The 19,535-nt window shown below is 54.2% G+C and overlaps 4 protein-coding genes across 14 annotated transcripts in view; 2 read left to right on the plus strand and 2 right to left on the minus strand.

The window, feature by feature from the left end:
• Nucleotides 1-3,235, plus strand: part of ASH1L (ASH1 like histone lysine methyltransferase) — a 133,424-nt gene extending 130,189 nt beyond the window's left edge. The window contains exon 28 of one of the 2 annotated variants that reach the window (XM_036343762.1): nt 2,932-3,235. In XM_036343762.1, coding sequence (XP_036199655.1) covers nt 2,932-2,936 — 5 coding nt within the window. In that variant the 3' untranslated portion in view covers nt 2,937-3,235. Of the gene's footprint in view, nt 1-2,587; nt 2,645-2,931 lie in introns of those variants that run through there. The other variant, XM_036343761.1, reaches the window with a different exon arrangement.
• Nucleotides 668-9,480, minus strand: RUSC1 (RUN and SH3 domain containing 1). Of its 5 annotated transcripts, none has more exons than XM_036343776.1 (10): nt 8,087-9,480; nt 7,400-7,810; nt 6,282-6,380; nt 6,056-6,132; nt 5,758-5,932; nt 5,505-5,610; nt 5,279-5,325; nt 4,082-4,631; nt 3,406-3,534; nt 668-1,705 (listed from the first exon to the last, which is right to left on the minus strand). In XM_036343776.1, the coding sequence occupies exons 1-10, from the start codon at nt 9,444-9,446 to the stop codon at nt 1,537-1,539; spliced, it is 3,123 nt and encodes a 1,040-aa protein (XP_036199669.1). In that variant the 5' UTR covers nt 9,447-9,480; the 3' UTR covers nt 668-1,536. The 5 variants fall into 5 exon arrangements, with proteins under 5 accessions (XP_036199669.1, XP_036199668.1, XP_036199671.1 ...); XM_036343775.1 differs by having other exon boundaries at nt 668-1,774; XM_036343778.1 differs by lacking the exon at nt 7,400-7,810.
• PKLR (pyruvate kinase L/R) overlaps nt 7,344-19,535 on the plus strand; it is a 28,490-nt gene continuing 16,298 nt past the window's right edge. Inside the window, exons 1-3 of one of the 4 annotated variants that reach the window (XM_036343784.1) lie at nt 7,344-7,456; nt 10,596-10,706; nt 18,396-18,806. In XM_036343784.1, coding sequence (XP_036199677.1) covers nt 18,714-18,806 — 93 coding nt within the window. In that variant the 5' untranslated portion in view covers nt 7,344-7,456; nt 10,596-10,706; nt 18,396-18,713. Of the gene's footprint in view, nt 7,457-9,454; nt 9,592-10,595; nt 10,707-18,395; nt 18,807-19,535 lie in introns of those variants that run through there. The other 3 variants (XM_036343785.1, XM_036343782.1, XM_036343781.1) reach the window with 3 other exon arrangements.
• On the minus strand, nt 11,238-19,017 carry FDPS (farnesyl diphosphate synthase). Of its 3 annotated transcripts, none has more exons than XM_036343802.1 (10): nt 18,859-19,017; nt 17,562-17,724; nt 16,474-16,614; nt 14,332-14,412; nt 14,060-14,182; nt 13,600-13,688; nt 13,435-13,507; nt 12,441-12,518; nt 12,209-12,343; nt 11,238-11,498 (listed from the first exon to the last, which is right to left on the minus strand). In XM_036343802.1, the coding sequence occupies exons 2-10, from the start codon at nt 17,700-17,702 to the stop codon at nt 11,298-11,300; spliced, it is 1,062 nt and encodes a 353-aa protein (XP_036199695.1). In that variant the 5' UTR covers nt 17,703-17,724; nt 18,859-19,017; the 3' UTR covers nt 11,238-11,297. The 3 variants fall into 3 exon arrangements, with proteins under 3 accessions (XP_036199695.1, XP_036199694.1, XP_036199693.1); XM_036343801.1 differs by lacking the exon at nt 18,859-19,017 and adding an exon at nt 18,237-18,315; XM_036343800.1 differs by lacking the exon at nt 18,859-19,017 and adding an exon at nt 17,801-18,022.

Consider the following 19,535-nt stretch of genomic DNA (forward strand, 5'->3'; position numbering starts at 1 on the left):
AGTGGATAGAGCGTCGGCTTGCGGACTGAAAGGTCCCAGGTTCGATTCCAGTCAAGGGCATGTACCTGGGTTGCGGGCACATCCCCAGTAGGAGATGTGCAGGAGGCAGCTGATCGATGTTTCTCTCTCATCGATGTTTCTAACTATCTCTCTCCCTTCCTCTCTAAAATATCAATAAAATATATTAAAAAAAAAAAAGAATCAATGAAATATATTTTAAAAAATAATAAGCCTTCAAAATAACAAGTATGAGACACTTGAGTCTACTCAGAGCCTGCTCCCGAGTAGTCACAAAGCTTTGATCTGTTTTTATCTCCCCTCTCCTATTACCTGCCCATTGTCCTCTCCAACCAAGTTCTCCAAAATGAAGGAAAACTTCCAGATATCTTTTCCCTGTATTTCACTTAATAGTTTTCACCTTCCCCCTAACTTTTCTGTTGCCTGGTTATAATTATATCTTTATTCTTCTAACCTTTTAGTGATTTTCCTCGAGGCAATCATTTATAATGATTTCCTACCCCATCCTCAAAGCTCCAGAGCACCTTAACTATTCTCATTTCAGAAGACCAAAACTCAATAACTCCTAACAAAGATATAAATGTCAAGTTATTGTGCTTTCTGAAATTGTATTACTGCAGAATAGTAATGTTAAATAGAAAACAATCTGTCACTTTCTGCAACCCTTTAATCCTTCATCACCTCAGATACAAATCTAATGAGTATAATTTCAAGGGCCACGTCTTCCCCATTCTCCCATTATTTACTCAGGCTCCTACCTATCAGTCCCACAAAACAAAGCAGTGACGTCTCGGAATAAAGAGGCACTTCTGAGATTCAGGCACAATCAAGGGGCACTTCTGCATTCCTCAGGAATCAGTAAGAACTGAACCTGGGCTTGGAAGGAAGCATCTCCCTTGAGCTTCCTACAAGAGGGCCTCCCACAGCCTATGTCCTCAAACCCTCTGTGACACACACACACATACACACACACATTCAACTCCCACACTTTATTGGGACAAAAGAGGAAGGAGACATGTCCAACATCACAGGCCCACCCACCAGGGGTATCCAGACTTTAACACCTAGTACAACATGAGTACATAATAAATATTGGCAACATGGGATGGGGGAAGTGGGGGAAGATTCATACACATGAAGGAAACTAGAGACCCTCTAGTCTTGGGAACTGAGGCATATAGTGTACTAGCAGAGTGCTTACACAGGAAGGTAGATGGGGACTAGATTTCCATTTTGCAGATAGGGAGATATTCCCTTACGCAGATGGAGAAGAGGAAAGAAACTGCATGGAGGAAAGCTGCTTTGTATATATTTGGAAGAAGAGCAGATTTCAACTTACAGGTGGGTATGGGAGAGAAGTAGGAAAATTTATTTCACATATTAGTAGAAAGGGATGTGGGAGGAAAGTATCGTTTTACAGACAGGGAAAATGCTTCTGGGAAAATCAGTTCACAGGCCATTCCATTCCAAAGTGACAGGAGAGAGAGACATATGCAGGAAAGGAAAAAGGTCCTAGGCCTAGAGAACGAGAGAGGTATACCCCACAGGTACCAGCCCCTCCATTCCATCCCGCCCACAGCGGAGCCAGTCCTCATCCACAGTGGCGATGACACGCAGCACTTCCCCACGCTGGAAGCTCAGCTGGTCAGGTCCTGCAGCGGTGTGGTCACAGAGAGCACGGACTGCCCTGTGGGGAGCCAGATGCTGGGATGAAGTGAAGTGGGGGTACCCAGCTGTCCCAGGTCTCATCTTCCCACTGTGTGGAACATCCCTTTGGTTCAGCTCTGGGAACATGGGGCTCGTGTCTAGCAACATGTGATTCCCTGTGGGGCCCCAGCCCTCTCCTGAGCTCCAAACCCACTCTTCAGCAACTTGACATGATTTGCACTTCTCTTGTACTTCAAATTCAACATCTGCAACTTAAATAACTCATCTTAACTCTACACACCAGTCCCTCCTCTTGTGTCCCCTATACTGGTAAATAGCACTACCTTCTACCCAGTTGCTCCCAGCAAAAACCAGGGTCTCTCATTCCTCATATCCAATCAATCACCAAAACTAGCTTGGTGTTTGTATCTCCCACTATTCCACCTGTCTTTCTCATCAGTTCCACTGCCCTCACTCTAGTTTAGCTCTCTATCCTTTCTCTCAACCACTACATATAATCTGATTTCCCTTCATCTCTCATGACCTCCCTCCCCAGCTCCATTTCCCACACAGCAGACAGAGATCCTTCAAAAACAAGCAAGCATATCCCCCAGCTTATGGCCCTTCAGTGGTTCCCCCTACCTCACAGTGAGGTCTAGGCCTACTGAAGCCTATAGCTTCCTGTCACTGCTGCCAACAACCTCCACTGTGGGCACAACCAAACATGTGTCCGTAGTGCCTCACTACACTTGGGCCTCTCCACTTTTGCATCCTATTCCTTCTGACACACCCTACACCATCACTGGGCCTTCCCTGAGTCTGCAACCTTGGGAAGAAGCCCTGTCTATATGGCCCCTTTCCTACAACCTTTTCCATACAGAATTTTTAAAATGTTTTTATTGTTTTTCTTTTCTTGTTTTAGAGAGAAAGGAATGAAGACAGAGACAGAGAGAGAGAGAGAGAGAGAGAGGGAGAGAGGGAGGGAGGGAGGGAGGGAGGGAGGGACCTCAATGAGAGAGCAACATCGATTGGCTGCCTCCTGCACTCCCCCTACTGGGGATCGAACCTGCAACCCAGGCATGTGCCCTGACCAGGAATCGAACAGTGACCTCTTGGTGCATAGAACAACACTCAACCAACTGGCCCACACCAGCCGGCTCCATACAGAATTTTAACCGCTTGTTTACTCATTGGTATCTCCACTGGACTACAAGCTCCTTAAAGGCAGGGGCTCCAATATGTTTATCTTTGTTTTCCCTCCCCTAGCATAATGCTTGGCACATAGTAAGTACTTGAAAAGTATTACTGAATGAAAAATCAAGAAACCTAATTCAATGGATTAAGAAACCAAAGGAAGCCAGACCCTAAAGCAGAAGCAATCTCTGGTGCCAAATTAGAAGACCCCACTGAAGGGAAGCACAGTCCCCTAGGGTATGCACGTGGGCACATCCAATACATACTTGTCATTAACTGGGCACCTCCTCTGTGCCAGATGCTCTTATAAAATTATGTTTAGTCTCTCTAACAACCACAATAAAGGTATAAATTATCCTCTTTAAGGAGAAAGAAACCAAGGCTCAGAGAAATGCGTTCACACCAATAATAGCAGAAATGTAATGCAAACTAAGCACTGTCTGACTTTACAGCCCCACAGCCTTTTAAACTACCTCCCCTCCCCTCTGAAGACAGAAATGCGCACACACACGTGCACACCAATGCATTCTCCCCGATGCTCCTTACCGATGGGTCTGCACCGTGCTGGGTGCTGAGGCCTCAAGCTCCTCCGGTGAACTGGGAGTCTCAGAAGGTGCCACCCTCTTCACCAGAGCCAACACATTCACTGTGGGAGGCAGCCAGCTGGATGGTCTCCTGGAGGAAGGGATACAGGGTCACAGAGTTTACCCCACCTCCAGAAAAAAAAAAAAAAAAAAAAAAAACAACACCCAGGGCTCTGGAGGGAGAAAAAGGCTGAGCAGCCTGTGCTTCAAAAGAGATCAGGAGCTGGTCACTGCTAAGGGCAGAGAGACAGTTTGTTGGGGTGATTAGGGAGGTGAAAACAGGTCTACAACACAAAAGTCACTAAAGGACCTCTGGGAACCAGTACACTCAGAGAGACCTAGATGATCACTGGAGAGTATCTGAAGCCAGAGTTCAGCAACTACTTCCTTTTTTCTAAAGGGCTAAATAGTAACTATTTTTGGCTCTAAGGGCCGAGAGGCAAATGGAGAACATCATATAGGTGCTTATATCACCATTAAAATGTAACTTCTCAAGAATGTAACCATTTTTAGCTCATGGCTGTAGAAAAACAGACTGACAACTTCTGACCTAGAGGATCACTCTAGTTTCATATTTGGGTAACTGGGTGATGTGGGATGGGGTCAGAGGTCATGGAGGGGACCAGGTGCCCCATTACCTGGACTTTAGAGTTCCACTTTCAGTTTCTGTGAGGGCCCCAGGCACTCCAAACAGTCTTCCCAGCCACACGCCTCTGCCTGGTGCCGTGTCCTCTGTGGGCAACGATCTCTCCTGTGCTTCCTCAGCCACAGTCCCGGGACACCTGGATCCCCACCGACGAAGGGAGAAGCCCTCCGTGCCCCCAGAGGCATAGACCCGGGAGGCCTGGGTCAGCTGCTCCCACCAGCTGCCTGGTTTGGGAGGGCTTGAGGGGGCTGAAGGGCCTGGAGGGGTCTCCTCAGAAGCCCCACGAAGGCTCTGGGCCAGCCGACCCCCCCAGTGCAGCATGGCTTGCACAGTCTGCTGCAAGGCTGGCGGTGAGCCTGGCGGGGCAGGAGTCTGAGGTGGGCCCAGGGGCAGGTGGTGGTGATGCTCAAAGAGCAGATCCAAGTGGAAGGTGAGCACCGACAATGGCTGCAGCAGGAGCAACAGCTCTGTGGACAGGGAGGGGCAGCCACCCCGGGCCAAAGAGAAGAATCCAGTGGGCAGGTACAGGAGGGACAGCAGGCCTAGAAAAGAAGCAGGCTAACATTAGTCCCTGCCCTCAGCCTAGTCCCAGAGGGCTCCCTGCATCAGCCCACCCATCAACAAACATCCCTCAGGCCTCATTCTATGCCAGGCACTGGGGCAGAGAAGAACATGGTGGGGAACAGGGCTGATACCTCCCTGCCCATGTAAAACCACTGCCTAGAGAGGGAAGCACAGATAGAACAAGTGGTGATAAGAAACTGAGTAACAGAAAGGAGGACCGGCCCATGGGAGCAAAATAGGGGGTGAGGGTTAGCCTAGTCTGAGGGCAAGGTGAAGCCTCACTGGAAAATCTAAAGGATGAAAGTTAATGAGGGGCAGGAAGTCCTATTCTAGGTGGAGGAAAGACTCAGAAAGGAAGCCTGTCAAGGAACCAGGGAAAGCCCCAGACTTAGAGGCAAGAGAAGAAGGCAGAGGCCAATAATCAAGATGGGAGGTTATAGTGAAGATTTGGGTCTTTCCCCCTGTGGGCTAAGGGACTCCTTGGAAAAGTTTTAAGCAGAAGAGTAATAAGATCGCAGAGCAGATTAAGATCATCCTGGCATTAGTGGGAACCAGCAGAACAGATCCCCTTTCCTCCTTCCCTCACAGCCTAGCAGCCCCATCCTCTCCCATTTGAACCTCTGACCTGCATCTTCCTGCAGACTGGAAAACCACAGCTCCAACTGCTTAGTGCTGGGGGAGAAAAGGGAACAGAAGCTCAGGGAGGTGGAGGACTCCAGCGCCCTCTAGGCAGGGGGTGGGAGATGAGATTGGAACAGGAGAGGTTTGCGCCAGGAACCTGGGGAATCCCACCTGAGATCCCCCTGCAGTCCCCAGGCCATGGGAGGGGCGCCAGAAAGAATGCCACTCACTTGAGGAGGCCCAGGATGAAGGCGTGGAAGCGGCTTCTGCTGCTGCTCAGCGGGGCTAGACGGCTGACCTGGCTATACAGGGTTCCAAAGGACCGGGTGCTGGAGCCTGAGGACAACCCGAGCTGTCAGCCCAGCCCCAGCCCCAGCCCCAGCCCCAGCCCCAGCCCCAGCCCCAGCCCCAGCCCCAGCCCCAGCCCCAGCCCCAGCCCGGCCTCCCTACGGGCCCAGCCCCGGGCAGAGTCCCACACTTCACCGGGCTTCACCGATGCCTCCACCACGCTCCAGGGGTTGCTCCTGCGCTGCCCAGTGATGAGGTCCTTTCGGAAAGGCTTCAGCCCGTCAGCCACCAGGGCATGGAGAGCCGGGCAGAGGGTGGTCAGCACCAGGTGCCCCACATCTGGGCTCAGCCGGCTATCCCCCAACTGGGCCTGGAGGCAACGCAGTGGGCATGGGTCCAGAGATACCAACAGCGCGCTTCCTGTCCAAAGTTCTGCGCCCACAGAGCTACATTCACCTCCTCAACCCACAGACCCTCCCACAGACAACTTCACCTTCTGAACCAAGTTTCGGGCGGCCCCAAAGTGCGAGATGATTTTATCCACGGAGGCGCTGACCGCTATCAAGAGACCTGGGGAGGGGGAGGGGAGAGAAGCATCAAAGCCCCTGTCTCCCAGGAACACGCGAGGGCCTGGGAGAACCCGGTTCATGCAATCTGACCGTGAGGGGAGGGCACAGTGAGGGGCAGCGGATTCCGAGGCCAGGGCGGGGGTGTCCTACCTTTCTTCTGCTCCTGCAGCTGGCCGGTCCCACTCTGGGCTTCTGCCATCCACAGTCGCTGGGCCCCGGGGACACCGGCGAAGGACCAGGAACTGCGGACTGCGGTGAGGAAAGAACGCGGAGACACTTACCGAGGGTTATTCGAGGACTCGAGGCTTTGGCACAGGTCACCTCCTACGGGTCCACAGCACCCAGCCCTGAAGTCTTGGGAGAGGGGACACAAAGCTGGGTACAGCACGGGCAGCGCGACCCGGGACCTCGGAGTGAAATGCTGCCCGGATCTCAGCACTCGCCGCCCCTGTGCACCCCAATTCCCCGTTTCCATTCCTTCTTCAGGGCCCAGCTCCCACCTCCGCGATCCCGGAAGTCCAGGCGCAGGGACAGCCGCGCTCACCTCCTGCCCGCCCGCTGGGGCCTCTAGGGCAGGAGATGACAGGGCGAGGGAGGGGGCGGGCACCTTCCCCCCACCCCCGGGCCTGCGTCCTGCCCGCGAACACGGAAGAGCACGTGGGGAGCCCGGACCAATGGAAAGACAGACAGACGAGAATGGAAAAGAGAGGGAGGGAGCGGAGATCCAAGGGCTGGGAGGCTACAGTGAAGGCACCAGAAAGGGGAAACCCAGGTCCTGCTCCGGCATCGCTGAGGAGGGCGCCCCGCAGCCCAGTGAGGCTGGTGGGTAGGAAGGCCAGACCAGGCCCTCTGCAGCCGGGAGAGTTGGGGAGTTGCACCCTGCACGTTCCCCCAGCAAGGAGGCGGTCGGGCCCGGCCCGCCCTGGCCAGGGGCTCCACAGAGGGGTCACCCCAGGTCCCTATCAACGGACTTGATGGAGGCCCCTGAACTGAGTTTGAAGCCGCACAGGCCCGCGTCCACAGCGCCCAGCCAGCACGGGAGCGGAGCCACATTCCCAGAACCAATGAACTCGCTAGGAATCGGCCAGATGGGCGGGGCGGAGCCAGGCTCCCAGAACCAATGAACTCGCTAGGAATCGGCCAGGCCGAAGGGCGGGGCGGAGCAGGGAACCCGGATGCAACCTCCGCGGAGGTGGGAGCCGAGCCGAGGAGGGGCGGGGCGGCCCGCCTGGGGCGTGGCCTACGGGGCCGGCCCGGGGCCGTCTTACGTAGCCTGAGAGGAGGCGGTGGGCTCCTGGTCCAGCGAGGGGCCTTCGGCGGACGAGGTGGCGGTGGCAGCGGGGGGGCGGGTACCTGGCGGGGTGGGGGAGCCGCGGCGGGGAAGGTGCTGCTTCTGGGAAAGAGCGGGGACAGCAGCAGCGCCAGCTCGGGGCTGGCCAGGCAGGACAGGGCCCCGCGCGCCGGGGGCGAATAGGCTCCCACCGGGGATAGGCGCACAGGCAGCAGCGGCTCCTCTGCGGGACTGGGCGCCCCCAGCAACCGCAGCCCCGCGCCGGGCCAGCCCGCCAGAGGCGCCAGGAGCAGAGACCCAGCGGTGCCCGCGCCCCCACCCTCCAACAGGGGGCGCCCGTCAGCCGAGAACCGGAAAACCAGGGGCCGAGGGACCAGGAGGGGACGGGCTGCAGGCGGGGTTGGCGGGGCAGGTGCGAAGGGAGAGGAGGGCAGCGGATGGGCAGCCAGGCGAGGAAGGGCGGGAGAAAGAGGGAGCAAAGAGTTAGTCCCGTCACCCAGAGACCCACCCGGCTTCCCTTTCCCGGAGCGCTCCCCGGCGGAAGGGCACAGGAGGGGTGGGTGACAGAAAGGGGGTGGGGGGCACGGAGACGGGCTGTGAGCCTCGGAGGCTGGGGCAAGGCCGAAGCCCAGCCCTCCTCCCGCTGCCTCCGGCGGCCTCTTACCCTCACGGCCCGCCTGCGCGCCGGGCTCCTCCGGCTCCTGCGGGGCTGGGGCCTCCTCGCCGGGCCGGACCTCCCTGCCCTCCCCGGGCTGCCCCTCCGCGATCGGCTGCAGCCCCGATCGGTTCTTCTTCCTCCGGGGAGGAACGGGTGGGGGTGGGGGCCGGGGCGGGACCAAGGCCCAGCCAGCTGGGGGGTCTCGGGGCGGGACTGGCGGGGGCGGGGCCCGGCTGCGGGACCGCAGTTCCTTGAAGGTGGTGACTTCCCGGGGCGCCGCGGGGGAGCCGCCCAGCGACCCAGCGGGGGGCTGCTCGCTGTCGGGCGAGAAGACGATGAGCCAGTCGCTGCGGTCCTTCTTGGCCTGCGTCGCGAGGGTCAGCCCCGGGCCCCGCTTGCGCTTCTGGGCCAGCTCGTGGAAGGACGTGATGGTCCGGTGGGGCGCCGGCTCCTCGCTGACGTCACTCCTCCAGCCTCCATCACTTTTCCCTGCGTCTGTCTTCCAGCCAGAATCAGTTATTCCTGTATTGGTCTTCCAACCGGAGTCAGACTTTCCAGGCTCCGCTTTCCAACCAGAGTTAGTATTCCCACCGATTTTCCAACCAGAGTTATTGTCCTCGGGGATTTTCCAGCCAGCTTCCGTTTTCTCGGTGTCAATTTTCCAAATGGGGTTGATTTTCCAACTGGGTTCGGTTTTCCCAGGGTGGGTCTTCCCGTCGTCGGCCTCTGAGAGCTCGGAGGTCAGGAGGTCCTGCTCCCCACCCTCCTCCTCCTCCTCCAGCCCTGGGTAAGGCAGGTCCTGGCCGGTGGTCAGCGCATTGCAGTTGGAGTCCAGGCCAGGGCCGGGTGGGGAGGAAGCTCCGGAGCAGGAATCGGGAGAACAGCAGAAGCTGTCGGGAGAGCAGGCGCCAGGGCCTGCGGAGGCCAGAGGGGAGCCCTGCTCCGGGGGGGTGATGCTAGGCTGAGGGGGGACATCTTGGTCACCAAGGAGGTCGCGCGAGTAGACTGAAATGGGGGACTCGTCAGGGCTAAGATCTGAGCAGGAGCTGAGAGAGGAGGAGCAACCCGGGTCCGAGGGAGAGGCAGCCCCCTCTTCCTCCTGTGCTGGGTCCTGCCGGGTTTCTAGGCCTGGCCCGTGCTCCTGGCAGCATCGGCAGGGCACCGCTGGGCTGTTGGAATTGGCATCCACCAGGGTCCCGCTGCAGGGGCCCCGGCTCTCCTTGCCCCCTGCGTCCCCCGGGGGGAAGGATGTGCTCGAGGGCCCCTCCCTTAACTCAGGACGGCGCGACAAATGCAGGCCCAGAGAGACATGCTGGAGGTGGATGTGGTTGAGGTTGCAGAGTAAAGCCCTCTGAGGGGACAGCATGGTGCCAGCGGCGACGGGATGGCCTCCAGAGAATCAGGAAGACCGGGCCTCTCGCATCCGCCTACCTGGCAACCGAAGATGCTGACCTAGAAGACAGGGATGGTGAAACCCAGCCAGTGAGGGTGCGGACCGCTAGGACACCGAGGTGACTGACAGCGGGAGCAGGCCCGGGAAGGCGCCGCCTGCTCCAGACAATATTCAAATGAGATGCAAATGACCATCCACTGGCCTTTAGTTTCCTCTGCAGTGTTTGCAGGTGGAATCGAATGGAACCCCCCGGGAGTGGCGCGGCATGGGGCGGGGGGTGGCATCAGAGAATGCGGCTGCGCTCTGGATCCCCATGGGGGTGCGGGGGGGCGGGGGGGGACTTGAAAAAGGATGCGGTCCAGAATGGACCCTCGGTCCTCTTGGCTGCAATCACTCCCAGAGTAGGGGCCAAGGGAGGCCCTGCCCAAATGCTCTGAAGTGGGGGAGGGGGGGCGCTGCGTCTGGCTGGTGAATGCAGGGAAGGGCGGCAGGAGCGGGGGGATGGAGCAGTAGTCTGCATGTCAAGCCGGCCCGCACAGACCGCACAGGGCTTCAGCTTACAGCCCCGGTAGAAACCGGGCTAGAAACCCGGGGTTTCTGTCCATTCTCTCCGTACTTGTCTTTCATCCGGCCACCACCCCACCCCTATTCATTTTCACTGCTCCCTCTCCTGCCCCACCCCTCATGCAGATCCATTCATCCACACCCCCAGACCGAGCCCTCCTCACCTCGGTTCTGCAACTGCTCCAGGCGTTGAGCTCCTCTGCGGCTCACAGTCCCCGCACTGACTGGAGGGAAGGGGTGCGGCGGTAGGACAGCCCGCCCACGCTGCGCAGCCGCGCCCCTTCACGCATGGGCGGGGCGGGGCTCAGACCCAGCCCCCTGCGCTTGACGTCTTGCCGGTGTCACCCACCTAAGGCCTGTCTGTGTTTTTGGTATGTTCTAAGCTTTTTCGTCCTTAGAGGTCCAGAAGTCATCGCCCTGGTTTCTGTGGAACCACCCTACCTATTCAGAACAGAGCTGCATCCTTGGCTGGTATACGCAAGAATAGAACCACAAGGTTGGATAGGACAGCACGTTCTGGTATAATATCGTTTCATTCTTCCTTGTTTTTTTTTATAGGATTGAGAAAATTGATTCCAGACAGGTCCACTGTGTGCAGCTTGCAAGTTCTTCCCTTTGGGTTTTCTCCTGGATTGTTTTCCTCCAACAGCCCAAAGACATGCAGGTGAGGTGAGTTGGTGTCCAATTGCCTGAGTGGTTGTGGGGATGATTGGGCCCTTGCAATGGAAGGGCCGCCTGCCCAGTGTTGGCTTCCACTTTGAGCTGCCCAGATAGGCTCCTATCACACACAACCCTTAACTTCTTTTATTCATTCCTTAAATGTGTGTATAGCTCATTTCAGTGTTTAATATTAGAAGTATTTGATGGGTTTTTTTTACTTGATTTTGTTTTAGAGGGATAAAGGGAAAGTTAGGGAAATATCAGTGTGAGAGAGACACATCAATTGGTTGCTTCCCATACATGCCCCAGCTGGGATCAAACCAGCAACCTAGATATGTGCCTGACCGGGAATCTAACCTGCAACCTTCCAGTGCATAGGATGATGCTCCAACCAACCAAGCCACACCCACAACCAACCAAGCCACACCCACCTAGACGTGATATTTTTGTGACCAGAAATATCATAAAATACAACTCTTGTCTATATCAATTAATATATGACAAAATTTCGTCACAGTATCCAAGAATCTATGGATGACATTCAGCGAGGACATACTATAATTTATTGAGCGCTCCCCTCCCGCCCTGGCAGTCTCTGGGTCACTTTTTCCGCTTGTAGATCTTCTGTGCTAGCCTCAGGAAGATGGCTTGGGGCAGGGGCGAAGAGTACTGCTCGATAAGACCCAGAAGGCGGCTGTAACTGTCTTCCTCATATTGCATAAACAGGGCCTGCAGATTCAGCTCCTCGTAGAGTGCCTTCACCCGGGCCACCTTCTCAGCTTCTTTCTGCCCATAATTCTCCTAGAAGGGGGTGGAGGCAGGAAAACAGGCTTACTCTTCCCCTAGTGCTTCCACGCCCCCTCCACGCCCCTCATCCATATATTCAGAACATCTCCAATGCCATTCACTTGATTCCTGCCTCCCATTCAAGTGTCTTTAAGTGTCTAAGATTGTCTAATATGTTCAATTTCCCCCTCCCACTCCGAATGCTCAGACATTAGCTCAGCCCTCAGCTTCCTGTCACAGGGTTTCTCGGCCTTGGCACTGGTGAAATTTGGGGCCACATAATTCTTTGTTATGGAAACTGTTGCGTGCATTGTAAGATGTATGGAAGCATTCCTGGCCTCTACCGACTAGAGCAGTGGTTCTCAACCTGTGGGTCGCGACCCCTTTGGTGGTCAAACAACCCTTTCACAGAGGTCGCCTAAGACCATCCTGCACATCAGATATTTACATTACAATTCATAACAGTAGCAACATTACAGTTATGAAGTAGCAACAAAAATAATTTTATAGTTGGGTCACAACATGAGGAACTGTATTTAAAGGGCCAGAAGGTTGAGAACCACTGCACTAGAGAGACCTTAGCACATGCACACACACCAAGTCAACAAAAAATGTCTGCTGCTACTGCCAAATGTCCCCTGGGGTACAAAACCGCCCCCACGTAAGAACCACTGCCTTAGCCCCTTTCTTATCAGCTCAGGGGCCCACAACCCTCTCTTGGGCACCTGCAGGATCTGGCGCTGTTCCGGCGAGGCCCGTTGCAGACACTGTACCACCAGCCAGCTGCATTTGTTGTCCTGGATGTCAGTGCCAATCTTGCCCGTCACACTGGTGTCCCCAAAGAGATCAAGGTAATCATCCTGGGCAGGGGAGCAGAAAAGGAGAATGAAGATGCTCCGAGGCAGGGAAGGAGGGAAGTTGGAGCCTGTTCTCTGCCAGTGCCTCCTGCCTTCCTACCTGGATCTGAAAGAGCTCTCCCATCTCCAGCAGGATCTTCTTGGCATTGGCGTGTTCCTTCTCCCCGTCAATGCCTGCCTATAGTGGAAGGGGATTGACAGGCGAGACATGAGGGGCGCCTTCATCTTCCTGACCCATAGGGTCTTGCCCAAGGTTGGCCCCTAAATCTTCTCTGCTCTCCATTCAGACATCCCTGGCTTCCCTGGTCTAGGAAGTCCTGGCTGGTGGTCCAATCTCTATCTCACTTAATTTTAGCTAGGCCTTCCTGCAGGCAAAAATTAATCCATTCTGGAGGCCCTCAGACCATCTCTTATTTCATGAGGCTCAGTCCAGGAGTCACTGATTCTTCTTCATAATCTTTTATATATATATATATATATATATATATATATATATATATATATATGTATATTTTTATTTCAGAGAGGAAGGAAGAGGGAGAGAAAGAAAGAAACATCAATGATGAGAGAGAATCATTGATCGGCTGCCTCCTGCACACCCCCTACTGGGGATCGAGCCGGCAACCCAGGCATGTGCCCTTGACCGGAATCGAACCCAGGACCCCTTAGTGCACAGGCCGATGCTCTATCCACTGAGCCAAACCAGCTAGGGCTCTTCTTCATAATCTTTTTGCCATTTCAAACTTCATTCAGGATGAAAAGGAAACTTGGAGAAGCAGGTTCAGGTGCCAGTCAATCCCACTCACTGCCTGTAAATCCAGTCTTTTTAGCCTGATCATCTCCTCCCCACTCCTATCCATACTCAGATGGAAGATTTCTTGTTCCTCTATGATGGACTACCCACTTTCACTTGCCTCACCTAATTTCTACAACAATCCTGTGAGGTGGGGATTTTATCCTCATCTTACAGCTGAAGAAACAGAATCAGGGAGAATATGCAACTTGCTCAAGGTCACACAGCCATTAAGTGGGGGCACCAGATTGTATAAAAGCTAACATTGGTGGGTAGCGGGGGTGTGTGGAGGCTCACTCACCATATACATGGCAGCAGCTACAGGAAGGTAGAAGGAGTAGAAAGCCGTCTTATACTTGACAATAGATTTGTACCTAAGTAGGGAGAGAAGATCAATTCCTCAAAAAGGCAATGTCCACCTGGAGCCCTCCCTCACTGTTCAGGTCTGGTTCCCACTGTCCCTCACCTCTTTTCAGTGAATCTGCCAAGATCCACGTTGCTCTGCGGGGCTGTGATGAGGTCCAGGGTCTGTCCAATCTCAGTCTGATAGGAAGTCTAAGGCAGAAGATGGGCCATGAGATGGGCTTTCTTCAGGACTGGGGAACCCAGAAATCCTGGGCCCCACATCCCATACCAGCCAACAACTAGGCAGAGTCAGAAAGGCAGCAAGAGGGAGGGAGGGTACCAAGTCTCAAGGCCCACATTCTCACACATACAGACACGCACTGTCCTTTATCCCTCCTTCCCATCACACAGGAAGAGAGAACCCTCTTTGCCTTTAACACCATCCTTCCCTACTCCCTCGCTTCCTTCCTCTTCCATGAAAACCTAGGTGTTCCCTATGCCCTGAAACCAGATGAAAATGGCCTGTGGAGGCCACGCTGCTGCAGGCAGCCTCTGGGCATTGGGCCTGGCCGGCAGCACACCTGCAGGAAGAGTTCCATCAGGTTCAGGTAATAGGGCTGCTCCCGGCAGTAGAGCTTCAGCAGGCGGTAGATACAGGCTTCCAGGAGCATAGCATCATTCACGGCATCCAAACCAATGCCTGGCTGTCAGGGGACAGAAAACAAGCAGTCGGTCTCTGGCCTAGACTCATACCAAGAACCTGTCACTCTGAACACCTCAATAGGCTCTATGTAACCGCCTCCCTGTGGCCTGTTTCCATGCCCACTGCGACTTTCCCATGGGTTTACTTTACCTTCTGATACCAGCAGATCTGCCCCCGTCGGGTGAGGGATGAATCCATAATGTCGTCTGCCACCAGGAAGAAAGCTTGGAGCTAGAAGAGGGAAGAGTGGAATAAGACCCCAGGGCTCCTTATTACTGTCCCTTCCACCAGCAACAGAGCTGCCATTGAGAGTCACTATGAGCTGAGAAGGAAAGTCAGGATGGGGAGGCCCAGGACTTGTTCTCTTCTATGGGGTCAGGTGCCGGGGTCCAACAACAGCAAGCATGGACCGGCTCCCGGCAGTCAGGCTACACATTCTAGTTCCTTAATACAGCTTTCCAAGGCATGGTTTTTAAATCTTCACATCATACTGATCTGTATGTGTGCTCTAGTGGGTAACACTGTCCACCGGCTTAGGTGTAGGCAGTGCAAAAAAGGCCATGGCGATCGCTGCTCTTGGTCCAGGCCAAGTCCTTGGGGAAAGAGGCATCAATCTGCACCTTCACCTCTGACCTCACCCGGGGGTGGGTTTGGGCTTTCCACATTGGAGGCACATATTTTATTTACATTGTGTTTATTTGGAGTGGCATGGTCCCCCTGAAGCCACCAGTCAACTGCCTCTCCCAAGCACGAGTGCAGGGCCATCTGGTTTCAACCAGTACCATTCAGCCAGGGTTGTCTACAAAGGGCATTTACAGCGTGGCCTCCCTCAATCACCTCTGCCCCCCAGCAATGATTCTGAGCCAACTGCACTTTCTATTTATTAGGAGAACTTTAACAAATACCAGTGCCAGCCCTAACCAGTGTGGCTCATGGTTAGAGTGTCAGTCTGCATACTGAAGGGTCATCAGTTTGATTCCAGGTCAAGGTCATGTACCTGGGTTGCAGGTTCGATCCCCGGTCTGGTTGGGTCAAGTTCAGGAGGCAACCAATCGATATGTCTCTCTCACATCTCTCTATCTCAGGAGGCAAACAATTGATATCTCTCTCTCACATCTCTCTCTCTCTCTCTCTCTCTCTCTCTCTCTCTCTCTCTCTCTCACATCTCTCTCCCCCTCTCTCTCTCTTCCCCCCTCCCTCCATCCCTCCCACTGTCTCTAAAAATCAATGGGAAAATATCCTCAGGTGAGAATTAATAACAACAAAAATACCAGTGCCAGCCCTAACTGGTGTGGCTCAGTTGGCTGGGCATTATCCCATGAACCAAAAGGTTGCTGGCTGGAGTCCCAGTCAGGGCACATGCCCTGACAGGGCGTTAGGCTAGATCCCCAGTAGGGGCATGCAGGAGGCAGCCAATCGATGTTTCACTTTCACATGATGTTTCTCTCTCCCTCTCCCTTCCTCTCTCTCTAAAAATCAATTTTAAAAATTACTTTAAAAACCCCCAAAATAACAGCAATGCCAGAGTCCTACCCCAGATCAATTAAATAAGAAATCTATAGGGGTGGTACCTCAGCATTGGGTGTTTTTTTTTTAAATAGTCTTCCCAGGTATGTGCTTATAGTGGGAAGTAATGGGAAATATACCGCATTACCTATGTAGCATTCTTAGCAAATGTTTAGCCTCATTGTAATCATGATGAAACAATCAGACAAATCCAGACTAGATTGTGAGCCACTCTACCAAACAACTAGCCTCCCACACGCACCCCAACCGGGGCCAGGGATCAAGCTTGCAACCCAGGTATATGCCTTTGACCAGAATCGAACCCGAGACCCTGCAGTCCATGGGCGAATGCTCTAACCGTTAAGCAAATGGACTAGGACTAGAAATTTGGGTTTTTATGTGAATCTTCTTCTTTGTTAAATTTAGGGCACTTATTTCTAAAACATTTTCAAAAACTATCCGTGGGCTGCCAGTTTTCAATCTCTGCTTTAGAATAATCTTCTGGAAGAACCATGACACTTTACTCAGAGAGTGTAGGCCCAGTTTGAAGGCCCTGGCCCACAGGTGGTCTTCAAGTGAAATATGTACCTACTGACAAAAGAAGTTCCCCACATGTGCTCATCTGTGGAGTAATTCACTGTCTAAATTTGGCTGTGGCACACTAGAGGCCCAGAAGCACAAATAGCCAAGGAACGAGTTCCAGGCCCAACCCTCCGGTCCTCACCAAGGCACCCCCACATCTACTAAACCTCTTCTCCCCCCCCCCCCCCCCCCCCCCCTTCTCACCAGTTCCACACACCAGCCCACAGCCATGGCCCGCTGGAGACTATCAGCATCCTGCTTGCTGGGTTCCACCAGGTCCTGGAAAGTTATCAGCACCGTCATACCCCGCTGGTACTTCCCTCCAATGACATTGTACTCCAGGACCTGGGGGGCACAGAGGGACAGAGTAGCAGGATCCGGGAGCAGCTCCTCTGAGATTTCTTCTCGCTCTCTCCTACTTCCAACCATGACCTAACTTTAAATCCTCCTTAACCCTGGCTGGCATGCCCAGGTCTCAACTTCTCAAGTTCCAGCCCCATCCCCGCCTCTCCTAACTTCCCCTCACAACCTATCCCTCGTTTCCCAGCCACTTTCTCCCACCCACAACTCAACCTATCTGCAAACGAAGAGCCTCTCACTGTACTGAAGACAAGCTCCCACCCCTCAAAGTTGATCAGAGGAGAGCTTGGAGAGGACCCAGGATGGGGGAGCCATCCCCCACTCTGGCAATGGTGTCTCTTCCTGCTCATTTTGCCTTCTGTTATCCTGCTGGCAACCAGATCTAATTCAATGGAAAGACTTCCCTTTTAATGTCCATCCCAGTGTAGACAAACCTCCTCCTTTTCCTTGGTCCCCTCAGACAAATGAGACAGCATTTATAAAAGAATTACTAGAAACTCCAAAAGAATAAAAGAATTAGGTAACGTAAGTACCCCAGCAATAGTTCCTGCCCCAGAGCAGAGGTTTCTGATGATAGGCTAGCTTCACTCCAGCCCACCTCAGGCTGCCTTCCTCCGGGATCCCTGCCAGGGTAGCACCTTATGATTTCTGGACATCTAATTTCCTTCCTTGACAAAATCAGGTTCAACACCTTCACCATCAAGGGCCTACACCCATGCAAAGCAGTTTGGCCGCCCTACCAGATCTACAAGGTGGAATTGAAGTGCTGAGAAAGTACACCTGTCCAGGCACAGGCCCCTCCAGAGCTAACCTGGCATCACTCAGATGAAAGCCTGTCCCCACACCTGTCAAAAGTCCCCCCAAAACCATAGCTGGATCCCACACACACAGAGTGACCAAAAATTCACTCCCTCAAGTCGCAAATCCCTCACCTCCTTAAGCCGGGCAATAGCATCTCCTGTGTCTGGGGGCCCCAGGTCATCCTCAGTCAGCACCTTGACAATCTGGGAGAAGTGCTGGATGAAATTCTGCTTGTTTTGGTCATAAACATCCAATTTCTGGTCTCCATTCATTCTGAGGGAGGAATAAAGTACTCTGGGGAGAGAGAGGACAAGTCAGAAACCTGATCAGCTGCTCCCCTCCCCAAAGACCTTCTGCCCCCAACACTCACCGAGGCTCCTCTGTCCACACTTGGCACCGGCAGCGGGCACTGTGCCATGCCCCCAGGACTGAGCCCCGGTGCACCAGGGAGGGCCGCTGTAGGGAACCCAGCCACCTCTCCTGTGGCACCCAGCAGGGGGCTGGTAGCAAGAAGACCCCCACAGATCTCAGCCAGCGGGACAGAGGCATCAAGGGGACAGGGGCTGGCACAGGGAGGAGGCACGAGCGCTCCCTGCAGGGACAAGCACCAAAGGCAGATGCATGGTGGCAGGTCCCCAGGTCACCCCTACCACCTCCACCTTTTACCTAAAGGCCCTGGGCCCACCCTCTTCTGGACAGAACTTGGGCATTTAGAGAAAAAAGGAAATGCGGGGAACAAAAAGTACGGCTGGTGGCTGAGCCTCCACTGACCATACTTAAAACAAGATGGCAAGTACTTAATGTACCTAACTTTATCCTCCTCAACCATCAACTCCTCCTCCAGGAAACCTCGGGAATTGCCGCTCTCTTGGCTTCCTCGAAATCCTGGCACAGTTAGAAGGGTCCAGAGTCAAGTTCCTCAAGACGAGGGGCTGCGAGGATCCTTAAATCGCTCTATTTCACAGATCAAAACTGCGGTTCTAGGAAGACCCTTCGGCAGTGGCAGCGCCACATCTAGAACCTAGATCTGCCCCGGCGGCGCGGAGGAGGGTGTGGGTTTTCTGAGCTGCCCCACGAAGAGGAGCCGGAGCCCTGGCACTGGGGCACGTGGCCTGGGGCTCTGAAGCTCAGCGCCCGACCCCCACAGGGAGCGCTGGGGCTGGAGACGCCTCGGAGCCACACTGGGCGAGGGAGGAGGGTTCGCAGAATAGAAACCGGGTTCGGGTGTATTGGGGAGATGCCAGGAAAGCCACCAAAGAGCTCGGGAGTTTCCGCACCTCCAGATGGGTGAGCCAGTCAGGGCCATCGACCCCCCAACACGGGGGACTCAGACGCCGCTGGCCGGGTCTCCTGTGCCTCGAAGCAGCCTTCCAGAGGTAAGGCCGAGTCTAACCCCTGCCCTCGCTCCCAGTCCCCCACCACTCTCACCTGTTCCAGGATGCCGGTTCCAGGCCCAGATTGTTGGCGGGGTATTCCTTAAAGCTAAGCCCACGCCGCGCTCAGCTCTCTGGGTTTAATAGTTCTCGATCCTCTTTCACTAGGGACAGAAATGGCTCGTTAGACTACAATTCCCGGCATGCTGCGGGAGGGACAGACACCACGCGATCTAGCGCTGGCTGGCTGGGCGGGGACGAGTCGCGCTGATTGGCCGCTTCCCCTCGTATGAGCATGGGGCCCTGTAATGAGAGCCAATGGAAGGGCTGCGTCCAGGGCAAAGCTTTAAAGGAGCGGGACTGGGAGTGGGATGGGATGGGAGGCGGCTGGGAATGTCCTCACCTTTTCTACACACAAACTTTTATTATCTTTCTGTGCAGCTAAGTGGCATGTTAGTACAACCCAGCAGACCAGCTTTGTCACTTACTGATTCTCTAATTTAGGCAAGTCATTTAACTCTCTGAGCCTCAGTTAACTTCCTTTCCTCGACTATATACTTACCAGGAGGTAATGTGTAGTATAAAGTGCTTTAAGGGCTGAATTAAAATAAGACTCAGAGTAGAAGCTAGAAGCCTCACCCCACCCACACTATGGCTTGATCCTGTTATCTTTCTTCCAAAACTCAGTAACTTGACCCATCAGGTCAAGATGCCTACGCCCTGGTCTGCGTG

Source organism: Myotis myotis, unplaced genomic scaffold (genome assembly GCF_014108235.1).
Source record: "Myotis myotis isolate mMyoMyo1 unplaced genomic scaffold, mMyoMyo1.p scaffold_m19_p_18, whole genome shotgun sequence".
Lineage (NCBI taxonomy): Eukaryota > Metazoa > Chordata > Mammalia > Chiroptera > Vespertilionidae > Myotis > Myotis myotis.

Excerpts from the sequence above, each read along its gene's own strand:
- RUSC1 (XM_036343775.1), bottom strand. The coding sequence starts at position 9,446 with ATGCTGTCCCCTCAGAGGGCTTTACTCTGCAACCTCAACCACATCCAC. Across the intron at positions 6,133-6,281 it reads GCTGCAGGAGCAGAAGAAAG|GTCTCTTGATAGCGGTCAGC; the intron begins GTAGGACACCCC and ends CCCCCTCCCCAG. Across the intron at positions 5,611-5,757 it reads GGAGGCATCGGTGAAGCCCG|GCTCCAGCACCCGGTCCTTT; the intron begins GTGAAGTGTGGG and ends GGTTGTCCTCAG.
- FDPS (XM_036343800.1), bottom strand. The coding sequence starts at position 17,979 with ATGCCTCTGTCCCGCTGGCTGAGATCTGTGGGGGTCTTCTTGCTACCA. Across the intron at positions 12,519-13,434 it reads TAGCTGCTGCCATGTATATG|GCAGGCATTGACGGGGAGAA; the intron begins GTGAGTGAGCCT and ends CTTCCACTATAG. Across the intron at positions 12,344-12,440 it reads GAGAGCTCTTTCAGATCCAG|GATGATTACCTTGATCTCTT; the intron begins GTAGGAAGGCAG and ends TCCCCTGCCCAG.